A 21,008-nucleotide genomic window follows, 5' to 3' on the forward strand; every position below is an offset into this window, starting at 1 on the left:
GTCAATTTACCAGGACATTGCTATATAGATATTTTGGGGTATTATGATTACCTTCCATATATACTTAACACTTAGTGTGGAAATTAAATTAAATTTAACAACAAATAAACCTAAGTGATTTAATCACATGCATCATTTTTTCCTTCTGCTCCATATACCTTGGGAAACAAGGGTAAACAGTTCATCTACATGAAAGCAACATTCACTTTTTAAATAATCAAAGCACATTTGTAGATTTCCTCTTTTCCTTTTGTTTATCTTCTGAGTTGCATGGAACTGACCAGCACCGACATTTTCTTCACACGAGGACACGTGTTGACACCTTGGGCTTTGAGATTCCCTCTGTTTCTCTCTCTTTTTATCTTCTTCTCAAACTCCCCTTATGGCCTACTCCCACTCTTAACCCAAAGATGCTCTGACTGGTAAATACATGAGTAGTATTTTCAACTGTTCTCCAGAAGTATACCCCAAAGGCTCCAGGTGGGAGAATTTCTGCTCCAGTGATTGTGGATTTCTGTCTCAGGACAGAGCAAGAAAGGGGGCAAGGGGTTGGCATAGTCTGATCTCAAGCAAAAGAGCCAGAACGGGTTGGGAGAATCTGGGCTGTCGTACCACGTATGTCTCCAGGAGCAGGCATAGAATGCATGGGCTGATGTTCAGGAATTGGGCAGTTTTTTAGGAACAAGAGGCTGATGGGAAACAAAAGGTTAGCCAGTACAATGAACTTTTTGCTCCTAGAGATGAGTGCAGGGAAGGCATCAAGCAGTTCTTAGTAAACAGAAACTCGCCTTGGTCAAGACAGCAGGGGTCACGTGGAGGTGCTATCTGTCTGCCTCTCAGGGGATTTACCCAGACAAGCTTTCTGACCTCCTCTAAACTACCACACTCCATGATGACAAAAACCGTTCTAACAGTGGGGAAAGCCATCCACTTCACAACTGAAAAAAAAAAAAAAAGAAAAGAAAAGAAAAGAAAATGCAGAGAGCTTGAGAGGTATTTACTGTGAATGCTTTTGAGTCAAATGATGGTGTCAGGTCTTTCTTACTCTGATGCATGGAGATGGTTAGAAAACTGGAGGGTGATGGGCCCCTGGAAGAAAACTGGAGTGTGGGCTTGCCCATGAAGGGGACAGTGAGAAGGCAACTGGAATTGATGAAGAGAAATGGTTAGACACAAAGACGTGGCCCGTAATGAGTCCCTTTATTCTTAACTGTTCACAAGGGCATCTGTGACCTATTTGAGCAGGTATGTACTAGTGGGAATGAAAGGATTTTAGCCCAACTGTCCTCTTTACAGATGAGAAAATAGGCTTTGGAGATATTAAATGTCTTTTTTATCATCTAACCGGTTAGTGGTAGGGCAAGGATTAGAGTGGTGAAGTTTCCGAACTCCAACACAGCTTAAAAACAGAGAGATAGGAATCATTCTTATCTTCACATTAGATTTTCTCTTCCTTCCAGACAGGTTTTTATCTCTGGAAGAGGGAGGGCAGACACAGCTAAAAAGCAAATATAACCTAAGAGTTAAGTTAGGGAGCTCCAGAGAGGATTAAATGTCCAGCCAAGGGAGATCTGTTATGCTTGGGTCAAGCCATGGCTGGAGAGACCTGTGGTGTGGAGGCATGGCTGGGGACATCTGGGTGGACGACCTCAGCATGGTGGCTCTGCACACTTCCCCAAGCCCTCAGCACTGGTAGAAGGGCCCTACTCCTCCCTACTAGGAGATCACCTTTCTCCCAGGTGGGAGATCCTGCAAAAACCTTTCCCCATAAGGCAGTAGGCATATCCTTCAGGAGATGTCCCTCCCCCTCCCCCCAGAGCTCAGGTCAATAACTGGGGTTAAGTCCCAGCTTAACCCAGCTATAAACCTGCTGTGCTTAAGAAGATAAGACAGAGAGCATACCCCAAGGAGCTGTAAGAGCTGGCCTGTGCCAGGCAGGAGCCACGGGAGTTCCTTTGAGATTGAATGTTAAATGTGTTTTGATCAAGGGGGCCAGAAAGGAGAGTGAATAAGTTAAAACTCATTGACATGGGGGCACTTTATCAGGACTTGTGATGAAATAATCCTGTTCATTGTTAGGATGGCTCTTAGAACCTGGAGCTAGCACATTCCAAGCAAAGGAAAATGAGAATGCTTGAGGTGCCCTGGCAGATGACAGAGGAAGTAATAAAGAGGCCACAGGAAAGTGGACATGTAGGAATGCATATATTGGGACCAGAAGACCCACTGGAGGATCAGGTTCTACAGGAAGGTCCGGGAGACACACCATCCACACCAAAGCCATCAAGAAGGTGCTGGGACCGACATCCCTCAGAAGTTCAGTGGTCTCCTGTCTGAAGGTGAGATGGGCAGTCACAGTGCTGGCTTGCTAACAGCCATGCAGATGATCTTCAAAATAACAGAGGCCACATGATGGTACTTAAACTCCAGGAGCCAGAGGGCTGTGATTATCCTAACAGATGGCAAGGCTGGAGGACAGCCAAGGGGGCTAGACTCTCAGGGAGTTGTAGAGCTAGTTAATAATGTGTGTGGGGGGATCCCTAAGGGAAAAACAGACAGCAACCAACAATGACAATGTTTAACCCACCAAGAGGGCAAGAATGGATTATCAGAAGATGAGGATGTTTGCTCCAAAAAATATTGATGATGCCTTTCTCTGTTCCTGGACCTGAGTCAATTTTCAGATCTGGTACACACCGACTGAAGAAGAGACAAAGTCTCTAAAAGACACCCCCTGCAATACTTCAGTAAGCATATGCTGTAATGAATCTGTCAGTCCTTCTACAAAGGACCCTATAGCCATTTACTCAGGTGACCACACTAGGGAGAGAGGATTACTCATATATTTCAAGCACTATTAAACACAAGATCTGAGTTGATAATGATATCCAAAGGCCAAAAGAATCATCACATTCACCCTGTTAGAGTGAGAACTTATAGGGATCAATAAGAGTCCTGACTAAAATTTTGTTAATAGTGGGTCCGCTGGCTTCAAAGATCCACCCAACAGTCATTTACCTGGTACAAATATATAATTATACATTATGCATTGACATAATTAGCATTTAGAGTAGCCTTACACTGGATGTTTGGCCTGTGGAGCTTTCCTAGTGTAAAAAGCCAAGTGGAAATGTCTGACACTGCCCCTTCCTGACCAAGAGTGTAAATGAAGATGGTATTAATATTCACCACCATCCCCACCCCAAGCAATATTCTGATTTACTCTCTTGGTGGCAGAGGGGTAGAGTCAGAGGTTTCCCCTTGGTCTTACCCACTATGGGAGTTCAGAGAAACTTCTGTGGCGCTCAGGTGGTCAATCCACTTGAGTCTTTCTTGATCCCCCTTACCCAGCCGTAACTACGAAGTCTGAGTAGAGTGTGATTATCAGAGGCTGAGACCACTCTGGACCACTCTGATTGAGGGCTGGGTCACACCACAGTGTGGTAAGTCACCAAGACCTTCAGAGCTGCTGGCTGAGGGTGAGAGGAATCAAAAATGGACAGTAGAGGAGGGAGATGATGAGATCAGGTAGGGTCCTGAGACATACTACCATGACAGGAGTTATAGGCAATTCCATTAGCCTCCCTCTTGTCAATTTCCTTTCAGGAAGAGAGGCCCATGGGAACCGTGGAAGAGCACGTTCAGGAACTTGGGTGACATGTGGTCCAAACCATGGACTGTGGCAGCCATGGATATGCACAGCTCAGATGTTCCTTCAAGACAAAAATCTACTGGGCAGAACATAAATAGTTGCTAGAACTTTGGGATCCTCTCAAGTGTTCATGCCAAGGCCACACTCTCCCGAGGCTGCTCCAAGCTAATAACTGAGCTTGCAGAGACACCAGAACCAGACCATCTGTCCCATGCAGGACTCTTCTAACAAACGTTCTCTGCTCTCAGATTGTCCACTGGCCCAGCCAAAATCTTCCCACTGCAGAGCGATTTTTGGCCAACCTTCCCCTCCTTCCTTCCTTCCCCATCTCCTCCTACAGGTGTCAGAACTTCCTGGTCCTTTTGTATCATTTTGCACTGGCTTCTGAAGGACCTGTACTGACACACACAATCATTTCTCCCACTTAAAAAGCAATTAACATAAATTGCTAAGGTTTATGAAGTAAATAAAAATGGAACTAATGAGAACATATTCATCAGCACAATTGTTGGATAATATTATTTTACCTATAATCTTACCTGAATTTTATTTGTGTCAATCAAGTGCTGGGCCATTGATTTTAGGATAATTGCAAAGAAGAACCAGGAGTGCTATTAGAAAAAGACAGTAAGAAATTTATGATGTTGTAGCAAAATTATGATGATTCTGTGCTCTACAACATGTAATATTATAAAATCTTGATTTTAAAATGTATTCTTTGAAATGGATGGGCCAACTGCACACACGTGACTGTCCAGCTTGCACAAATGGACTTGGCTCCAGCCACACGGGCCTCTCTGCTGTCCCTCTGACACTCCAGGCATGCTGCTGCCTTGTGATTTTATATATGTCTCCCCTTTACCTTTACTGTTCTCCAAGCATTCACATGACCAGTTCCCCGTCTTTCTTTGCATTTTTTGCTCGAGGATTACCTTCTCCATGGGCTCTATCCTGACCATTCTATTTAAACTGCAAACCTCACTCTGTACCCCCAGTGCTCCCTGTTCCCCTTACTGGCTCAACATTTTCTTTTCCCATAGCACTTCTTACTTTCTAATATACAATTTCATTAATTTTGTTATTATGTCTGTAGTTTATTGTTTTTATCCCCCAGTAGAATGCAAGCTTCTCAAGGGCAGAGATCTTTATTCTATTCTCTGATGCCTACCAGGTTGGTGCCTGTCCCATGGGGGGTACTTGGAACATCTTTGTTGCATGAACAGAATGAATATACTCATAAGACTAAACAAACTGCTCGGCCTAGAATAATTTGAGTTTAGGGAACTCATGTTGATGCTTATTGATCCCGCCCTCTCTTTCCAGCTACATACTAATCAATCAAACATCTGTCAAGTCATGATAGATAATTAATTTAGCTAGGGACTAAGTCTGTTCTTCTATAATAATTTAGAGTTATCTCTTTATAAGCTTCTCACCATCTCTTCTTTATGTACCATTTACAAATGCATGTGTTTCAGCTTTCTGCGGTCAAACCGTGGTTGTTTTGTCTGCTTCCTTTCTGTTGTCAGTATATTCATTAATACATCATTAATCCTTTTGTTGGTACATTTCTTCTTATCATGCCTAAAAGCCCCCAAAATTTTATTTTTGCTACAGTTAGCACTTTTGAGTATTTCAGATGATTCTTAATAGTTATTTATTCTGTCTTTAGGTCAAAGGACTCCACTTCGGTCCATTCTATATCTTCTGTTCTTTTGACACAGATCTCTTTTGTTTAATGTTTTTATATACTACAGTTTCAATACAGCTTATGACGCTTATGCTAGAAACTACAGGAGAAATGATCTATGGAAATCAATGAGTCTTACTGCCTTCCAGGGGTGAGATCAAACAATCCCTCGTGCCAGCAGTTGAAGGATTGTTTTAAATTCTTTACCTTCAGGACATGCTTTACTGTTGTTGAGTCATTTGATTTCAAAAGACCGGTCACATTTTTAGCCAGTTCCTCATGTATTGTTCTCTCCTTGCATGCCATGGTCTTGAACACGAACTGAAGAAAATCCAGAAAGTGAAAAAAGTTGAAGACTTAAAAAAAAAAAAAAAACCTCAAAAATTATGTTACACGAATAACTCATATCTCAAAATTATCTGTTCATGCCAGATTTTGTCATGAAATCAATGAAGGCCCAATGATAAGAGGAGTACACAACTGTTCCTATTTAGGGCTTTGCACAGAGAGGGCTTGGCTCACCTAAGCTCTCCTTGAAACTCTTTTTGTAGAAATCAAAAGAAAGAGTCAGAGAGCAATTTAGCAGGTTCAAGGAAACATGGAGGGCTTTGACCCACCTACTTAGGACACATTTCCCCTTCTCCTTCCTTCCACTGGTAACAGGTGGCATGGTAGCATTTCTTCATCCTGAAAGGGTAGAGCACCCACTCAAATAGCCAAGTGGGGAAGCAGGTGCCTTCCAAAGGCCAGTAGGTGAGCTCCCCACATGCCCAGTTTCTATCACCTCATACTTAGACACAGCTATCAGAGGGTTCATGAACATTGGCCATCAGTAAGATAACAAATGCTGCTCACATTTTTTTCTCTCAAAAGACTGGTTTTGGTGTGCCTTTCTGAATGCATGTAATGGTTTTAATTTTCAGTATTTCCTCATAAATTTTAAGGATATCAATACCCATTTATGCACATATTTTAAATATAAAATGTTTATCCCTGGATTATACTATTTTACTTATGAGTTGGGTTTGCCTCAAGGAAGGCCATTTCTTCATAATCTTCACCACCCAGACTTCACTATAATCAAGAGTGAAGACAGGCAAGAAACTCAAAGCAGACGCTCATTCACATTTGGATCTATATAATTGTTTCTTTGGATTTTGCAACTCATGGACACCTAAGTTGCTCTGATGGAGTCTGACTTCTCCAAGCTCATCCCAGAGGAGAAAGACAAAGCTAAGAGATGCATAAAACTGGCCAAAATCAAGAGTAATATGATGTTTTTTCCCTCATGAATTGTGACTCATGTGAGGGTAATATCATCACCAACTACTTAGTCCCATGCACAGTTATTTAGCCCCAATAGCATTACAACTAGATCTGAGATATTCTTATTTTAAAATTTTGGCATGGAACGTGACAGGAATGTGTCAATGCCATGAATTGCTGTAAACCACGGCATTTAATTAGATTGACTAGAGACACACATCTTTGCAAAAGACATGGTGTATGTGTGCAGTTTGGATATTGTAAATGGGGTGAGTTAGCAGCATTAGCACCACTGAACTTGAAATGGTGTTTAGCCTGCTTCTGAATATATATAAATTCCATTGAATATATCACATCTTTTAAGAACATCAAAGCATATACTGGTACCAGCCCATCAGTTTTAATTATACACCTAGTTATGGGGCTTAATATCTATCCATATGTTAGAAAAATACTTTTTCCCACAGGGAAGAAAAAAAAATCAGACTCGGTCAAGGTCAGGGTGTCAATCATGTACTGCCATAGGAGTTCAATCACAGAATCATAGATTCACAATCATGTTCATCAGGTCCATCCCTTCACAGAGGAGAAAAATGAGGTCCAGAGAGCCTGATTGCTCAAGTTAACTATTTAGCCTTGACTAGAATCTAATTTCCCACTTGCTAGTTTAGTGTTCTTTCTGGAGTAAAATTCCAGGTGATATTTATTAGGATGTGTCCACTTTAGATATGTGAAAACATTTTCATGAAACATCTTTAGGAACTGTTATAAGCTTGAAATCCCACTTAGGTGTATATTTCTGGATTTTACCCACTTCAAAGCAAACTAAATAAGCAGTCTCTTATACTGCAAAATCAAATGGTCTCATCAGGAGATTTCAAACATCCTGGTTAAAAATAAAGACCATACCAGGATACATTCCAATACACCTTTTCAAGAACATCACAGAATGAGCCTGGGAGCTGATTTAAGGTTCTCATAAGGAACTTTCTTTGGCTGTCACAAAAATAGTCACAGCATAAGTGAGTTCTTAATGCAATCTTCAATGATTCCATTGGAATGAGGTAAATACTTGTGTTGAAAGGAAGATGCCTTTGTGTAATATGGACTGGGGAATTGTTTTCTTCTTAGCCCCTTTGGTGATTGAAATGGAAAACTTGTTAAGCACTGAGAGAAAGTTCTGTAGATGATTCTGTTGAATGTAAATTCATCAGTACTGGATTAAAGTATGCTACCACTCTCTTAGACAGCAAACTAAACAAGCATTTGTAGGTCAACTGTCTTTCTGCAACTGAAATGTAGATCTCGTTGGGTAAAACTATACCATAGGGAAATTATTGTGAAGTTACTGACTATTTTTGGCATATGGGATATTTTAAGGAAGGGCACACGCTCATACTTGGGTATTTGGGAAGATACCTAACATTCCAGGCAGTTAGAAACTATGCAGATATAAAACCATAATGTAAAAGATCCCTCAGAGGGATTCACTCCAGAATGAAATTTCACAGGAAGCTTTGTTTTCTTTACTCATTTCTAGCACAAAAAAACCCAAATTCTTTTCTAGTCACCTTTCTAGACATCTAAATCATAGGTGTATATGTCTATTCATATAGATTAATGGAATAAATTCTTTCAATTAAAAAAGTTCTGTGTCTCACAATGGTTTAATCTACACATAAAAAATAGAAATTGAGCTCCTCTATGCACTATAAAGTAATGCAAGTTACTCTCGTTTATCTCTGGATGGAGTCTTTCTTTTCATTCAAGAAGATGACATTTAGGCAGGAACTCTAATGTGCAAACATCATCACAAGTTCACTGGCATTAATTCATAGGCCAACTGGAAATGAGAATATGAACATGTCTGAGTGAACATTTGGCGAAGGACACTGGAAGAAGCAGTGCACAGGGATGGAATGGGCTAGTGGATCATGCCCGAGGATAAAGGACTTAACATACCAGAAGCAGGTACAAATATACAGTAACTGGGAAAATGAAATAATGCCTGAGAAAACAATAAAAAGAGCTAAGAAAACATTACAGAAGAAACACAGAGCATTCAACAAACCAACAAGAAAAATATTCCATAACTTTACATAGGAATTGCATTTATTTGTAATGTGGACTTAAAGAGGGTAATACTTTCATTTTCTCTTCTCTTTCTTTGTTCTTTCTCCCCATATAAATATTCATTTGCACAGGTACATGTTATTATACATTTAAACAATACATCTTGACCATCAAAGCAAAGAGATGGAATTCTAAGTAGCTAAGGGGAATGCTTGATATTACCATGGTGAGCCCCATCCAGCTAAAGGGAGAAACGTCCCACTTATTGCAGACAGGAAATGAGACAAACCACAGAGCACAAGGGGATATGCCCAGGGTCCAAGTGGCGATTTTATACCTTAATGTACGACTGGACGGAGTGGTCCAGCTGCTCCTCATGGCACTTGGCCACAATGTCGGTCAGAACCCTGGAAAAACAAAACTGTTCAGTGGCCCTTCTGGAGAAGGCAGGAAAATATCACTTGGTTGGGCACTGGAGTTTTTCATAAACTGGGTGTTTAATAGGTACTGAATGAATGCATGAACCAATTTCAGACTCCCCAGGTTTTGATCCGCCAAATCCGTATCACCTGTTAACCATCTCCAGCGTTGAAATCTCTAAACACTAAGATACAAGGAATATCTATGGCTTCAAAATCACACTGGAGACTGTTATGGTTTGCAAGTTTGCTGACACTGTCTTCTTGGAAAAAGGATCATTTTTGGTACCTGATTAAAATTGAAGACCTTTAACCTCTAATTATCATAGTCCATTTAAAGAGGGCTTCCCTTCCAACATGGAGGCACGACAAATGATTTTGTAAAAAGCCATTAGGTTTAGATTCAGGGTTTCGTTTTTTATTTCCCTCCTTAGCTGGTGAAGTGTTTCTAGCAGCAGTGGTGGTATTATTTTCACATTAATACATCCTGTTTCTCCATGGCTGTAGTGTTTTGGAATGTCTTGGAATTTCAGCAGATCTATCCACTGAAATATTTCGGAGTCTTGTTCGCAAAGACCCATATATAAATGCTGAAAAGAGCCTCAATTGAAGGCACAGTTGGGGACTTTTAATCTGGGCCCAGAACTGGCTGCGGTGGGACTGTTAGACATACTTTAATTTTCCAGAGCTTCAGGGTGCTACTTTAAAAACAAGGCTAAAGACTCTCATTCTGAAAGAGGTTAATAATATGCATGTGAGTTTGGAAAGTTCTGGACACATTTCAAAGCCAAGAGTAATTTTTTTTTTTCCAGAATTCTGTGACTAATATATTTTTTTAAATAAACATTAGACATATATGATGCTTTACCTAATTTAAAACAGTATGCCTATAGAGAGGAAATTAGGATCATCAAGGTCACTAGACAGGTTAGAAATGTTGGAAGAATGTAGTATAGACAAATTTAAAGGGAGAACAGTTAAAGAAAAATTTAAAAAAATCTAGTGCAAATGTGAAATGGTATAGCCACTCTGGGAAACAATTCAGTATTTTCTTAAAAACTGCACATGCAACTATGATATTACCCAGCAATGGCACCAGGCATTTATCTCAGAGAAATAAAAACTTGTCTTCACCCCAAATCTACCCCAAACTGGAAAAAACCCAGATGTCCTTCCTATCTATCTATGGGCCTAGCTCTATCTATCTATCTATCTATCTAAAATTTTAACAGACTAGTAGTTACCAGTGCTAAGGGGTGGGGGCTGGGGACATGAGGGATGTAATTGTGTGTATAAAGGGCATACGTGGTGATGGAAGTGTTCCCTATCCTGTTTCTATCAATTTCAATATTCTGGTAGTGATACTGGGCTACAGTTTTGCAAGAGGGTGCCATTGGTAAACTGGGTAAAGGGAACACGGGATCTCTCTGCATTATTTCTCATGACTGCATGCAAATCTATGATGATCTCAAAATAAAAAGCTTGATTAAAAAACAAAAGAAAAAGTTAAAAAAGAGGTCTAAAACTTTATCCAAATGATAACAACAGATTTGAAGGCAAGAACTCAAGAGTGAAAAAATACTTAAAATTTGAGACATGTGTTCAAGTGAAATGTAAGCAGGTACAAATGAGTGGCCATTCAGTTATCATCACGGTTTTGTGCAATCACGAACTGTAAGATCTCTTCTCCTAAGACCATGGGAGAGATACCTGGTCACAGTCGTACTTATTTCATCTTCTTCATTCTGTACCAACACCTTGAAGAGCTGATTCAAGATTATAGGCAGAAAACTCATGATTGCGTGAATCTTTTCCACATTCAATAAGTTCTGTAGTAAGTTAGTGGGAGAAAAAGGGCACTGATTAAATTTAAAGCACGTTCTGATGTATTTCAGAACTCAAATATGAACACTCTAGCTCACCTCTATCTAGCTTCATCCTTCATTGCACTTAGCATGGCACACGGCATGGGAACATAGTTGCAAGGACCCAATATGCAATTACCTAATTTAAAATCAATTGATTCTGATTTTCAATCATTTTTATTTTGGAAAAAACCCTGATGTTGGTTTGTAAACAACAGGCAGAAACTGTTTAGGAATTGAGAAATAACCATGCACTCTCTGAATTGATAAAGCATTTAAAAATCCTCTCTTCGTTTGCTACTCATTGGAAACTATCAGTGTCTCGCTTGCCTATTTCTGCCCTAGAAACATGGAAACTATTTGCATATCATGTTACCTTACAAGAGCGGATGAAATTCGAGGTAGGTGACTGAGACATATCTTTCTCTCTTTTTTGGCACTGTCGGAAAAATGCATTCACATGGGGATCCTGAAACAGCAAAGAAAGTGTTTAATTCTGATGACACGTAAGCTATATAGGAATTATGGTGATGGAGGATGAGCATTTCTGGAGGACAGATACCTCGATGAGGAGGTGCTTTATCAAGGAGTTGAGTGATGGCTTTGTAAGTGTGCTTTTCTTCTCGGTCACGTGACAGTGGCTGGAGAAGCACTTCCCTTGGCTCTCCCCCCATTTTTTAAAAATTGCCTTTTTTCATCTTCCTGTTTTTTTCCACAGACTTTTATGTATTTTTCTTACATATTTCTTAACACACATGAGAAGGTGTACTCTTCGTATGCACAGGGACATTTTCAGGCTTACAGTGCCTGAGCTAGTAAAAAATTAGGAAGTTCACACTAACCTGATGAGATAAAAGCGATTTGTATCCTTTGTTATGGGCTGAATTGTGTCTTCCCACAATCCATACGTTGAAGTCCCAACTCCCAGGACCTCAGAATGTAACCACATTTAGAAATAAGGTCTTTAAAGACATAGTTATGTTAAAGTGAGGCAGTTAGGGTGGACCCAGTCCAATATGACTGATGTCTCCATAAAAGAGGAAATTTAGGGGCACTGGGTGGCCCTGTCAGTTAAGTGTCTGACCCTTGATTCAGTTCAGGTTTTGATCTCAGGGTCACGAGTTCAAGACCTGCCTACTTAAAAAAAAATTGAAGAGGAAATTTGGACACACAGATAGACACCAGACATGTACCGGCATAGAGGAAAAGACCGTGAGAGGACCCAGCAAGAAGATGGCCACCTACAGGTCAAGAAGAGAGGCCTCAGAAGAAACCAACCCTGCCAACACCTTGATACTGGTCTTCTGGACTCCAGAATGGGGAGAACATAAATTTCTGTTGTTTAAGCTGCCCAGTCTGTGGTATTTGTTACAGTGGCCTGAGTATGCCCTTTAATGCTATTTCCTGAAGAGGGCGGCACCTTAAAAATTCTCTAAGTTCTGAGCTGAGGGTCAGAATTATATAGTCAGAAAGTGAGACACAGAATTTTACTGGAGATACACATTCTGGATATTTCTCTGGAATGTGTTGATTCTAGAAGGACATCTGTGATTTGGGTTTCCCTCAGTTCCGGTGTGTGTGTGTGTGTGATATTTTCAGTTTCATTTCACTTATTCATCTATCTAACAATTATTCATTGAAAGTTGACTACGTGCCAGACCCTTGGCAGGTGTGGAGGACAGCGTGGAGGCCCAGGAAAACCCAGTCCCTTCCTCTGTGGTCCTTCCATGATTCCAGGGAGACAGGCACCATACAGCCATGTCAACACACACCTACTCGATCACAGTTAGGTAAGTGCTTCACAGGAAAGCAGGGTGCGACGTAGGTGTATGACAAGATGACACAGCATGTCTGAGGTGTCAGGGAATAAGAGAGGCTTCATTGAGAAAGTGACATTTGAGCCAGCGTCTGAAGGATGGGTGGGACCTGACCAGGCCGACGCGGGGAGGGAACGAAGAGAGAGAGAGATTGATCACTGAGGTAAATACTGGGTTTGATGAAGGACGAATGTGTCCCGCCGGGGCAACGAGCATGTGGGCAGTGGCAGCGGATGCAGAGAAAGGTGAGTGGTGATGAGTCAGAGAGACACCTGGCCCGTTGGAAGGAAAGCAGCTGGGCGTGTGAGGAAGGCAGATTGGTATTCTGAGGTAAATAAAGGCAGGATTGGGTGGGGAAGGACCATTCTGTGGGACTTGAGGAGTTTGGATAGAGTTCTAGGGAAAAGGACTAAATTTGGCTTGAGGCACCAGAGGTTATGAAGACAAATTCTGAAGCAATATGTATGTAATACCTGGATGATTTCTTTTTTCTTAGCAAGTGAGTATTAGCAACACACTGAATTTAAGAAAGGAGAAATACAGTTTGTGTACTTAATGATTTGCTTTGTACTTTATAACTGGTATCATGAAAGTCTTCACACTGGTAAAATCAGCTGTCTCGCAGGGGAAGGGGTGCGTCTGTGGTAATTTAGCAACAGCAGTAAGAACATTTGTATAGCATTTTGCAGTTCCTGAGGTATTTTCACATGTGGTTTCTCATTTTGGACCTTCGCCCAACCTTGGCAGATATTATTGTCACCATTTTCCTGGTGACAAAATAAAGACCTCAAGGACGAGGCAACTTGTGTGGGATCACTGAGGAAGAATTTGGTGAAGGAGACTCTCCAGTGCAGTTCTGCCAACATCATGGTCACCAACATCAGGAGCACCAGTTAGGCACTGGGAATCAGAATTATTTTTTTTTTAAGATTTTATTTATTTATTTACAGAGAGAGAGAGAGAGAGCACAAGTAGGGGGGGAGGAGCAGAGGGAGAGGGAGAAGTAGACTCCCCGCTGAGCAAGGAGCCTGATGCAGGACTCGATCCCATGACCTGAGCTGAAGGCAAACACTTAACCGACTGAGCCACCCAGGTACCCTTCAGACTTAGTTTTGAGGTAAAGATCCAAAGTTTTTCATTTTGAGGTAAAGATCCAAAGTCTTTCATTTTGACTTTTCCCATTTTTAACACTTGGATGTTGTCAGTGGAGGCAAGCCATATTTCCAGGGGAGCATCATCCCGAGACATACACGTCTGGTATTCTAGGCTGCAGTTTATGGCCCCAGGGCTGAAGGGTTGGGGCATTCTATCTCTCCTGGGAGAGGCATAAAGTTATGCCTCTATTCTTCCTTTGCAATTCTCAATCACCTGTCCCTCTGACAACTTGGGAAATGGTGAGTCCCCTCCTCTAAATACAAGAGCCCCCTGAGGATTCTCCGTGTTAGAGCAGATGCTGAGATCTCAGGACAACACACTCACCTGAGTGTTCACTGTGGATACCACAAATGTCGATACTTTGAAGAGTGGTTTACCACCGTCAACCCACTTAATGTCACTCCCACCGTGCTGTAAAAAAGAGTGTGGTAATTGGAAAAAAGAAAACAAACAGGTTATATAGCTCATGCTAATTTGCCATCCTGATCCGTTCACCTTACATGACTCTAGAGAGGCAAAATAGAAGATGCAATACATTTGACAATATTGGTGAGGGAGACCAATGTGATATCAGAAGGCCGTTCTAATGGATCATTTCTACTGGCCACAAACCAAACAAGACCTCTGAAATATTGTAGGTACACAACTCACCACTACAATGGATGCATACACTACAGTCCTTGGGTTCATTTAAATAACAGACAGAAGACAACCTCATGTCATTTAGCTCATGTATTTTTTTTTCTCTTAAATTATACATCACTCAATACCTTTCCGCTTGCAGAGTCTTGAAAGCTTAAATAATTAGGAGGCAGGCTTGTTGCTATTGGGATATTGTATTCTTGAGAAGCTATCTGATCATGTTTCATCAGGGGAAGCCAGGCATATCCAACTGTGCAAAGGAAGAACCAAGAGAAAACTTCTGAGTACAAACCTCCATGGTGAGCAGTAAAAACAAAGTTACTTGTCACTTATGAATAGAACACTTCACTAAAAAATTTTAATAAATGGGAGCTTTAAAATACTCTCCAGTTCAAGTCACACAGATGACATGTAATGCTGTCTCACATCACATCCTGTCAGTACCTGATGTTTCCAGGGTCTCCTTTTTCTTGGCATTAGCCTTGGCATTTATGTCACAAGTGATATGATAAAAAGAAAACAAAATATGGTGTTTCTCATGGAGCTGTGTTGGGAGCTCAATTTTCACCTGCAAAGAAAGAGATAATAGCCGGACTGGGATGAAACTCATTTGCCCCGGGTCAGGGTAAGACAAAGCATAGGCAACTCAGCCTTCTAAAAATTCTTTCACTGAAACTGAGGACCACGTTTCATAGTTAGTGTTAAAAGTACTGATTTCACTCTCAATGAATATCTGTCCTGCTAGCAGTCACGTATTAAGGGGCTGATATTTTTACTTCTTTATTGTGGTGGGGGACGATAATTTAGAATGCCTGGTATTTGTCATTTGATAATGTATGCTAATAGAGAATGGATTAAACACACACCCACACAGACTAACTGTAGGGTGTCAAAAAGACATAGATTGAAGAACCTATCATCAAGGAACATACGCTGAGTGAACTGAGGCTTTGCCTCTCGCAGTGTGTGCATTGGGCCAGTGCGTGAGCATCACTTGGGAGCTCATTAGAAATGCACAATCTTGGACACTGCCCCAGACACATGGAAACAGAATCTGCATTTTAATAAGATCCCCAGGCGACTCATAGGCACAGTGTTGAGAAACATGGCAGCAGGGAATGATGTAACTTAAGCACAGAATCTATTCCTTTTTAAAAAGAACAAAAAATAGATGAAGTGTGTTATTGTGGTAACCAAGTAATGAGCTGTTTTGAGGAGACGTCATGTTGTAGCTACATAAAGAATACTTCCGAATAAATATAAAGCATAAAGTTGATATACATTAAAAATAGACGTAATGGGGGCGCCTGTGTGGCTCAGTTGTTAAGCGTCTGCCTTCGGCTCAGGTCATGATCCCAAGGTGTTGGGATCGAGCCCCGCATCGGGCTCCCCGCTTTGCGGGAAGCCTGTTCTCCTTCTCCCTCTGAAGTTCCCCTGTTTGTGTTTCCTCTCTCGCTGTGTCTATCTCTGTCAAAAAAAAAATAAATAAAATCTTAAAAAGAACAGACGTAATGAGGAGCCTCCTCCATCTTCTTAAGAAGAAATGTTTTGACACCCTCTATATTTTATAGTGCTTTTCAGTTTCCAAACCTCTGAAACATACATTGTGAAGTAGGATGATACAGAGGTAGGAACTCAGTTTAGAGATGGTTACAGGGCTTTGACTCACTAGGAGTTTGCGGCCTAGTCAGTAATAGAAATCTTCCAGGATGAGAAACCATGTTTTTTGATAACTACTTCATGCTGGAATCTCAGGAACCCATGCATGTAAGCTGCATTCACCCCAATATCAACAACTAGGTGGTTTCCAGAATGGTCAAGCAATAAGGTGTTAGAAAACCATGCAGATTATCTGCCAGATTCTTTATGAGACTCTTTGTGCATCTGCCCATCCAGCACATATTTTCTCATTGTTCAGGAAAGGATTTATTACATTGATTTTCAAAATGTTATGCCTGGAACAGCAACATCAGCATCATCTGGAAACTTGTTCTAACAAGTATCATACCAATTTTCAGGCCCCGTTTTCAGATATATGGAATCCAAAAATCTGGGGCGGGTTACAGTAATCTGTGTCGTAACAAGCCTTCTGGGTGATTCTGATGAAGGGTAAAATTTGAGAGCTTTTCAGTTGGAATAATTTACAAGCTTACATGTTCTTTATATACCAGTATGTTAACCTGGCAACAAAGGCTGATGTACATTTAAGAATATACAGTAATTAGCCATGTACCAGAAAGAAATTTTCTTTTTCTTGGCTAACGTAAAGAGCATACGGGAATGCAATACGCCCTCAAGAATTCCAGTTAACTATGAGTGCAAACACCCTTCCCTTAAATACTGCAAATATTTACATTATAACATCACCTTGAAAGAACTTCTATCAATTTTTGCAATTAACGTAACCTTAGTTTTGAGTCTACACTGCAGAGTTCGCTGGGCTTTCATTGTATACATGTTCTCCTGTGGAAAAGTCCATGGCTTTTATAAGAATTCTGGGAAACACACACGAGCAAGAGAGATTGAAAGCCAGAGTTAACAGTGAGAATATCTTTTTTTTTTTCCAAAAAAAAAATCTTGTATGTCTACAGAGAATACATCTTTCAGAGGGGCTTTTCCAAGGGGTCAACCAATACAGTAAATATTCTGTAACGTGGTGGTAGCTCTGTACCTTAATTTTTTTTCATCTTCTGTCCTGAATTTATAGGGAACAAAGTTTAAGAGCATTAAATGGATGTGGAGGAGGGAGATAAGGTCAAGGTAAGTCTGTGGTTTCACTGAAGTTCCTTCAATTAGTTTTAAAATGACTGATGTGGAATAAGATGTGGTAGGCAGAATAATAGCCCCCAAAGATGTCCTCCCTGCCCTAATCTCCAGAATCTGTGAACTACCCTGTTCACAGGGATTTTCGAAAGTGATGAAATTAAGAATTTTAAAATGGAAAGATTATGTTGGATTAACACGAGTGCGCAATGTAATCACAGAGTCCTTATTGGCGGAAAGTCAGAGTCAGAGATGTGAGAAAGGAAGTGGAAGTCAGAGTGAGGAAACTTCTGGAAGAGGGTCACCAGCCAAGGCCTGTGGAAGCCTCTAGAAGCTGGAAAAGTTGAGGCAAGGGGCCTCCCCTAAAACCTCCAGGAGGAATGCAGGCCTGTTGACACCTTGATTTCAGCCCTGTGGGACCCATTTCAGAGTTACGACCTCCAGAACTAACTGATAATGAACAAGGGTTTTTCTAAGCCACGAAACTGTGGTGATTTACTATAGCAGCCATAGGAAACTCAGGGAAAGATGTGATCTTTTTAATCCCCGACACCATATCAGCAGGTTGCATTAGTTCAGACTTTTGCTTTGTGGTCAGAAATTAAATTTAATCACTAACGCTTGTTTGTCTGAATCTCTTTATAATATAAGCTGACACGCATAGAGTAATTTACCATTGGCCCGACTGGTTTTTTTTCACGCATTTTAGAGCAGAGTGGTATAGCTTGAGGCCCCGGAGTCATGTGGCCTGGTCTGAATTCTGATTATTGCTCATTAGTGGTGTGGCCTTGGCAAAGTTACTTCTCTGAGTCCCATTTTCCTTATCCAAGAAACAGGAAAGTTAATTTTATGTCAGTTTGACTGGGCTAGCAGAATGCCCAAAGAGCCAGTTGAACATTATTTCTGGGTGTGCCTGTGAGGATGTTTCTGGAAAAGATCAGCATTTGAATCTGAGGACTGAGTAGAGCAGATGGCCCTCCCCAGCATGGGTGCTCATCATCCAATCTGATGAGGACCTGAATAGAACAAAGAGGCAGGAGGCTGAATTCTCTCTCTGCCTGACTACTTGAACTTGAACACTGATCTTCTCTGTCTGCCCTTGGTGCCCCCTTCAGACCAGAACTGGAATCTACATCATAACCTCGCTGGCTCTTAAGCCTTCAAACAGTACCGCTGGCTTTCCTGGGTCTTGGGCTTGCTGATGGAAGATCATGGACTTCCTGTCTCCATAATGACGTGAGTCAATATCTCATAATAATCCACCCATCTATACATCTATATCTCCCCCTACTGGCTCTGTTTCTCTGGAGAGTCCTCTGGGACTTGAGATGATGCATATATGCATATAGCATGGTGTCTGGCACATAATAAGAGAGTTTCAGGAGTTGGCCAGTGTAGGTCTTATTCCATGCCACACTCAGAGATGTGATCACTCAAGATCACTCAGGGTGATAGGTCATAAGCCATAGTATTGGTTCATACTTGGTCTATTCCTATGTTCTTTCCATTATGACAAGAAATGCGGTTATTAATTGGTAAAGCTATCTAACATAATCTTTATTATATTGAATAATGAAGTAAAAGAAAAAATGTTATTCTGACTTGAAAAGAATGATACCATAACAACATTGTATTTTTGAAGGGTGATCCTGTGTTGAAACATCTGGATTTGCAACATAACTCTTGGAGCAACTGTCAATTAACATAGTTTCTAAATCTCACTTCAGTAAATATCAGCCAAGACATGTCCTCAGTCTGAGATGTGGTCTAGAGAGAGTGTTTATCTTTGTGCATTACCTGACCCACGCACCCATCTTTTTAGGAGATCCTGGGTGGCAGTGGAGGCCTGACCCTTACCTCATCGGAGAAATCCGGATTCTGGGAATGGTGCAGAACTGCTGTGTGGGCCGCTGAGGTGAAGAGAGGCCCTCCAGGTTTTCCGTAAATACACTGTTTAAAAAGTTACGAGTTGAATGATTATGAGTGTCTGAAATTAACCCTGAGCATGCAAGAAAGTCACAACTCTTCGGTTACCAATCCTGGAACAAGGATGAATTTTGTGATAACTTGCCAGGCTTAACTGATATCTAATTCACCTTGAACCTCTTTCACCTGCTGCCTTGTATTCCTTATACCAGGGTGCTGCCAAAGAAAATCTGAAGGCTTTAATTCATCATGTAGCTATCACATCAACCTGAATCAGTTCGTTACTTTTGATTACCAGGAGATAAGAGCTAAATTGTTCAATTCTGATTCCTGTAAGTTGGCCTCTTGAAGGGGCCCATGGTATCCAGCTCTGGTTTAGAGTTTAAGGCAATCGTTCGTGGGTGACCACAAGGTTTGGTTGGACCCCAGCCCCTGACATGTCAGCTCCCAACCAAGAATGCTGAGCTAGAAGGATAGGGCTGGTTCCAGGCTCCACCATATTGCATTACTATTCCACCCCAGCCCCCAGTCAAAGCCAGGGGGTGTCATATGGTATTTTCCTAGGCACGCAGCTTCAAAGTTCCCTTAGCCCAAGGCTCCGGTCCCTCTTCTGGAGTCTGCTGTATCTCTGTGTGATCCTTTAGAAGGCAATGACACAGGAGACCCATTCACCTGCTATTATTCCTCTTTGCTAGAATTTTCCTCATAAACACTGTACTAGAAGGCCTGCTGTGCTTGCCATCTGGTCATTGCCTTTGTTTGAAAATTCCATTTTGCTTTAATTTTTCTCTCCTGATGCTAACTGATGTTACTGTAGAACTTGGAACCTGTGGAGACTGACAGTGGCTCAAGACTATTTAAAAGATCTCTTTTTTCCCCTGCATGATTCATTCAATCACTCAGATCGATTCTCCTTCTTCTGAATCATGCTACGAACCTTCTTGGTACAGAGAACATGACTGGTACCTGACAGAGAGCTTTAAGAGATTATCTCAGATAATCGTGGGGGTTAGTTAGAAATGGGCTTTGTCCTTTACTATTCCATCCCTCTGATTCATTCAAACTGGGAAGATCTGACCACAGGCACACTAAAAATAATTTTCCTCTCTTTTTATGGGTTACTCTATGTTGTTTGAAGTCCCTAAAATAAAAACAGTATATATCAGAGATGAACTCTGAAAAATGACATGTAGTTGCACTTTTGGAGGTTAAAAAGCACAGTTCATACAAACCTTGTAGTCTTATGTGTTTTATTAAATCACGTGATCAACAACAGGGACCAACTTTCCCGAGCCATCTCCCAGCTCCTCGGGCAGCAGGCCACATGCTCCTTCCATGGATGTGAGCATCCCATGGGCCCGCTGCCCTAGCCGCTGGGCCAACATGCTGCAGCCCTTCGGCACAGGCCATGCGAGGGCCAGCTGGGATGTGGCATTTTAAATCAAGCATGCTGCTGAATTGAGAGGCGGGCTCTTTGAAAAGGGCAGTCTTGCAGAGGGGAATCTTTGCATTTATTTCACACTAAAGTAGTTTCCTTTTTTCCAAGTCATGAAAAGCTAGGCAGAGCTATGAGACTGGCATTTCTAATAGATCCGGTTAATGATGGCTATTAAATCAGGTACATTTTAGAAAATCTAACACAAATGTATTGACTTGCTCCTCTTTTAATCACACTCAAATAAAAAGCTCCTTGGTGGTGAGGAGAACCTATGCACCTGCCTTCCCCCCCCACCTCCCCCC

At 41.3% G+C, this 21,008-nt stretch overlaps 1 protein-coding gene and 1 long non-coding RNA gene across 2 annotated transcripts in view; one reads left to right on the plus strand and one right to left on the minus strand.

Annotated features, from left to right (window-relative positions):
* Positions 1-21,008, minus strand: part of DOCK10 (dedicator of cytokinesis 10) — a 263,739-nt gene that overhangs the window by 60,606 nt on the left and 182,125 nt on the right. The window contains 9 exon segments of the mRNA XM_035726538.1: positions 4,192-4,263; positions 5,550-5,663; positions 9,019-9,088; positions 10,811-10,929; positions 11,342-11,434; positions 14,262-14,348; positions 14,708-14,829; positions 15,024-15,147; positions 19,200-19,292. Of these exon segments, the coding sequence (XP_035582431.1) occupies positions 4,192-4,263; positions 5,550-5,663; positions 9,019-9,088; positions 10,811-10,929; positions 11,342-11,434; positions 14,262-14,348; positions 14,708-14,829; positions 15,024-15,147; positions 19,200-19,292 (894 nt within the window).
* LOC113919377 lies at positions 2,175-19,302 on the plus strand. The gene is made up of 5 exons (XR_003518974.1): positions 2,175-2,339; positions 12,609-12,755; positions 17,287-17,339; positions 18,458-18,578; positions 19,165-19,302. It is a non-coding gene; the product is annotated as an uncharacterized LOC113919377 (long non-coding RNA).

The sequence above is a fragment of the Zalophus californianus genome, chromosome 3 (assembly GCF_009762305.2).
Source record: "Zalophus californianus isolate mZalCal1 chromosome 3, mZalCal1.pri.v2, whole genome shotgun sequence".
NCBI lineage: Eukaryota > Metazoa > Chordata > Mammalia > Carnivora > Otariidae > Zalophus > Zalophus californianus.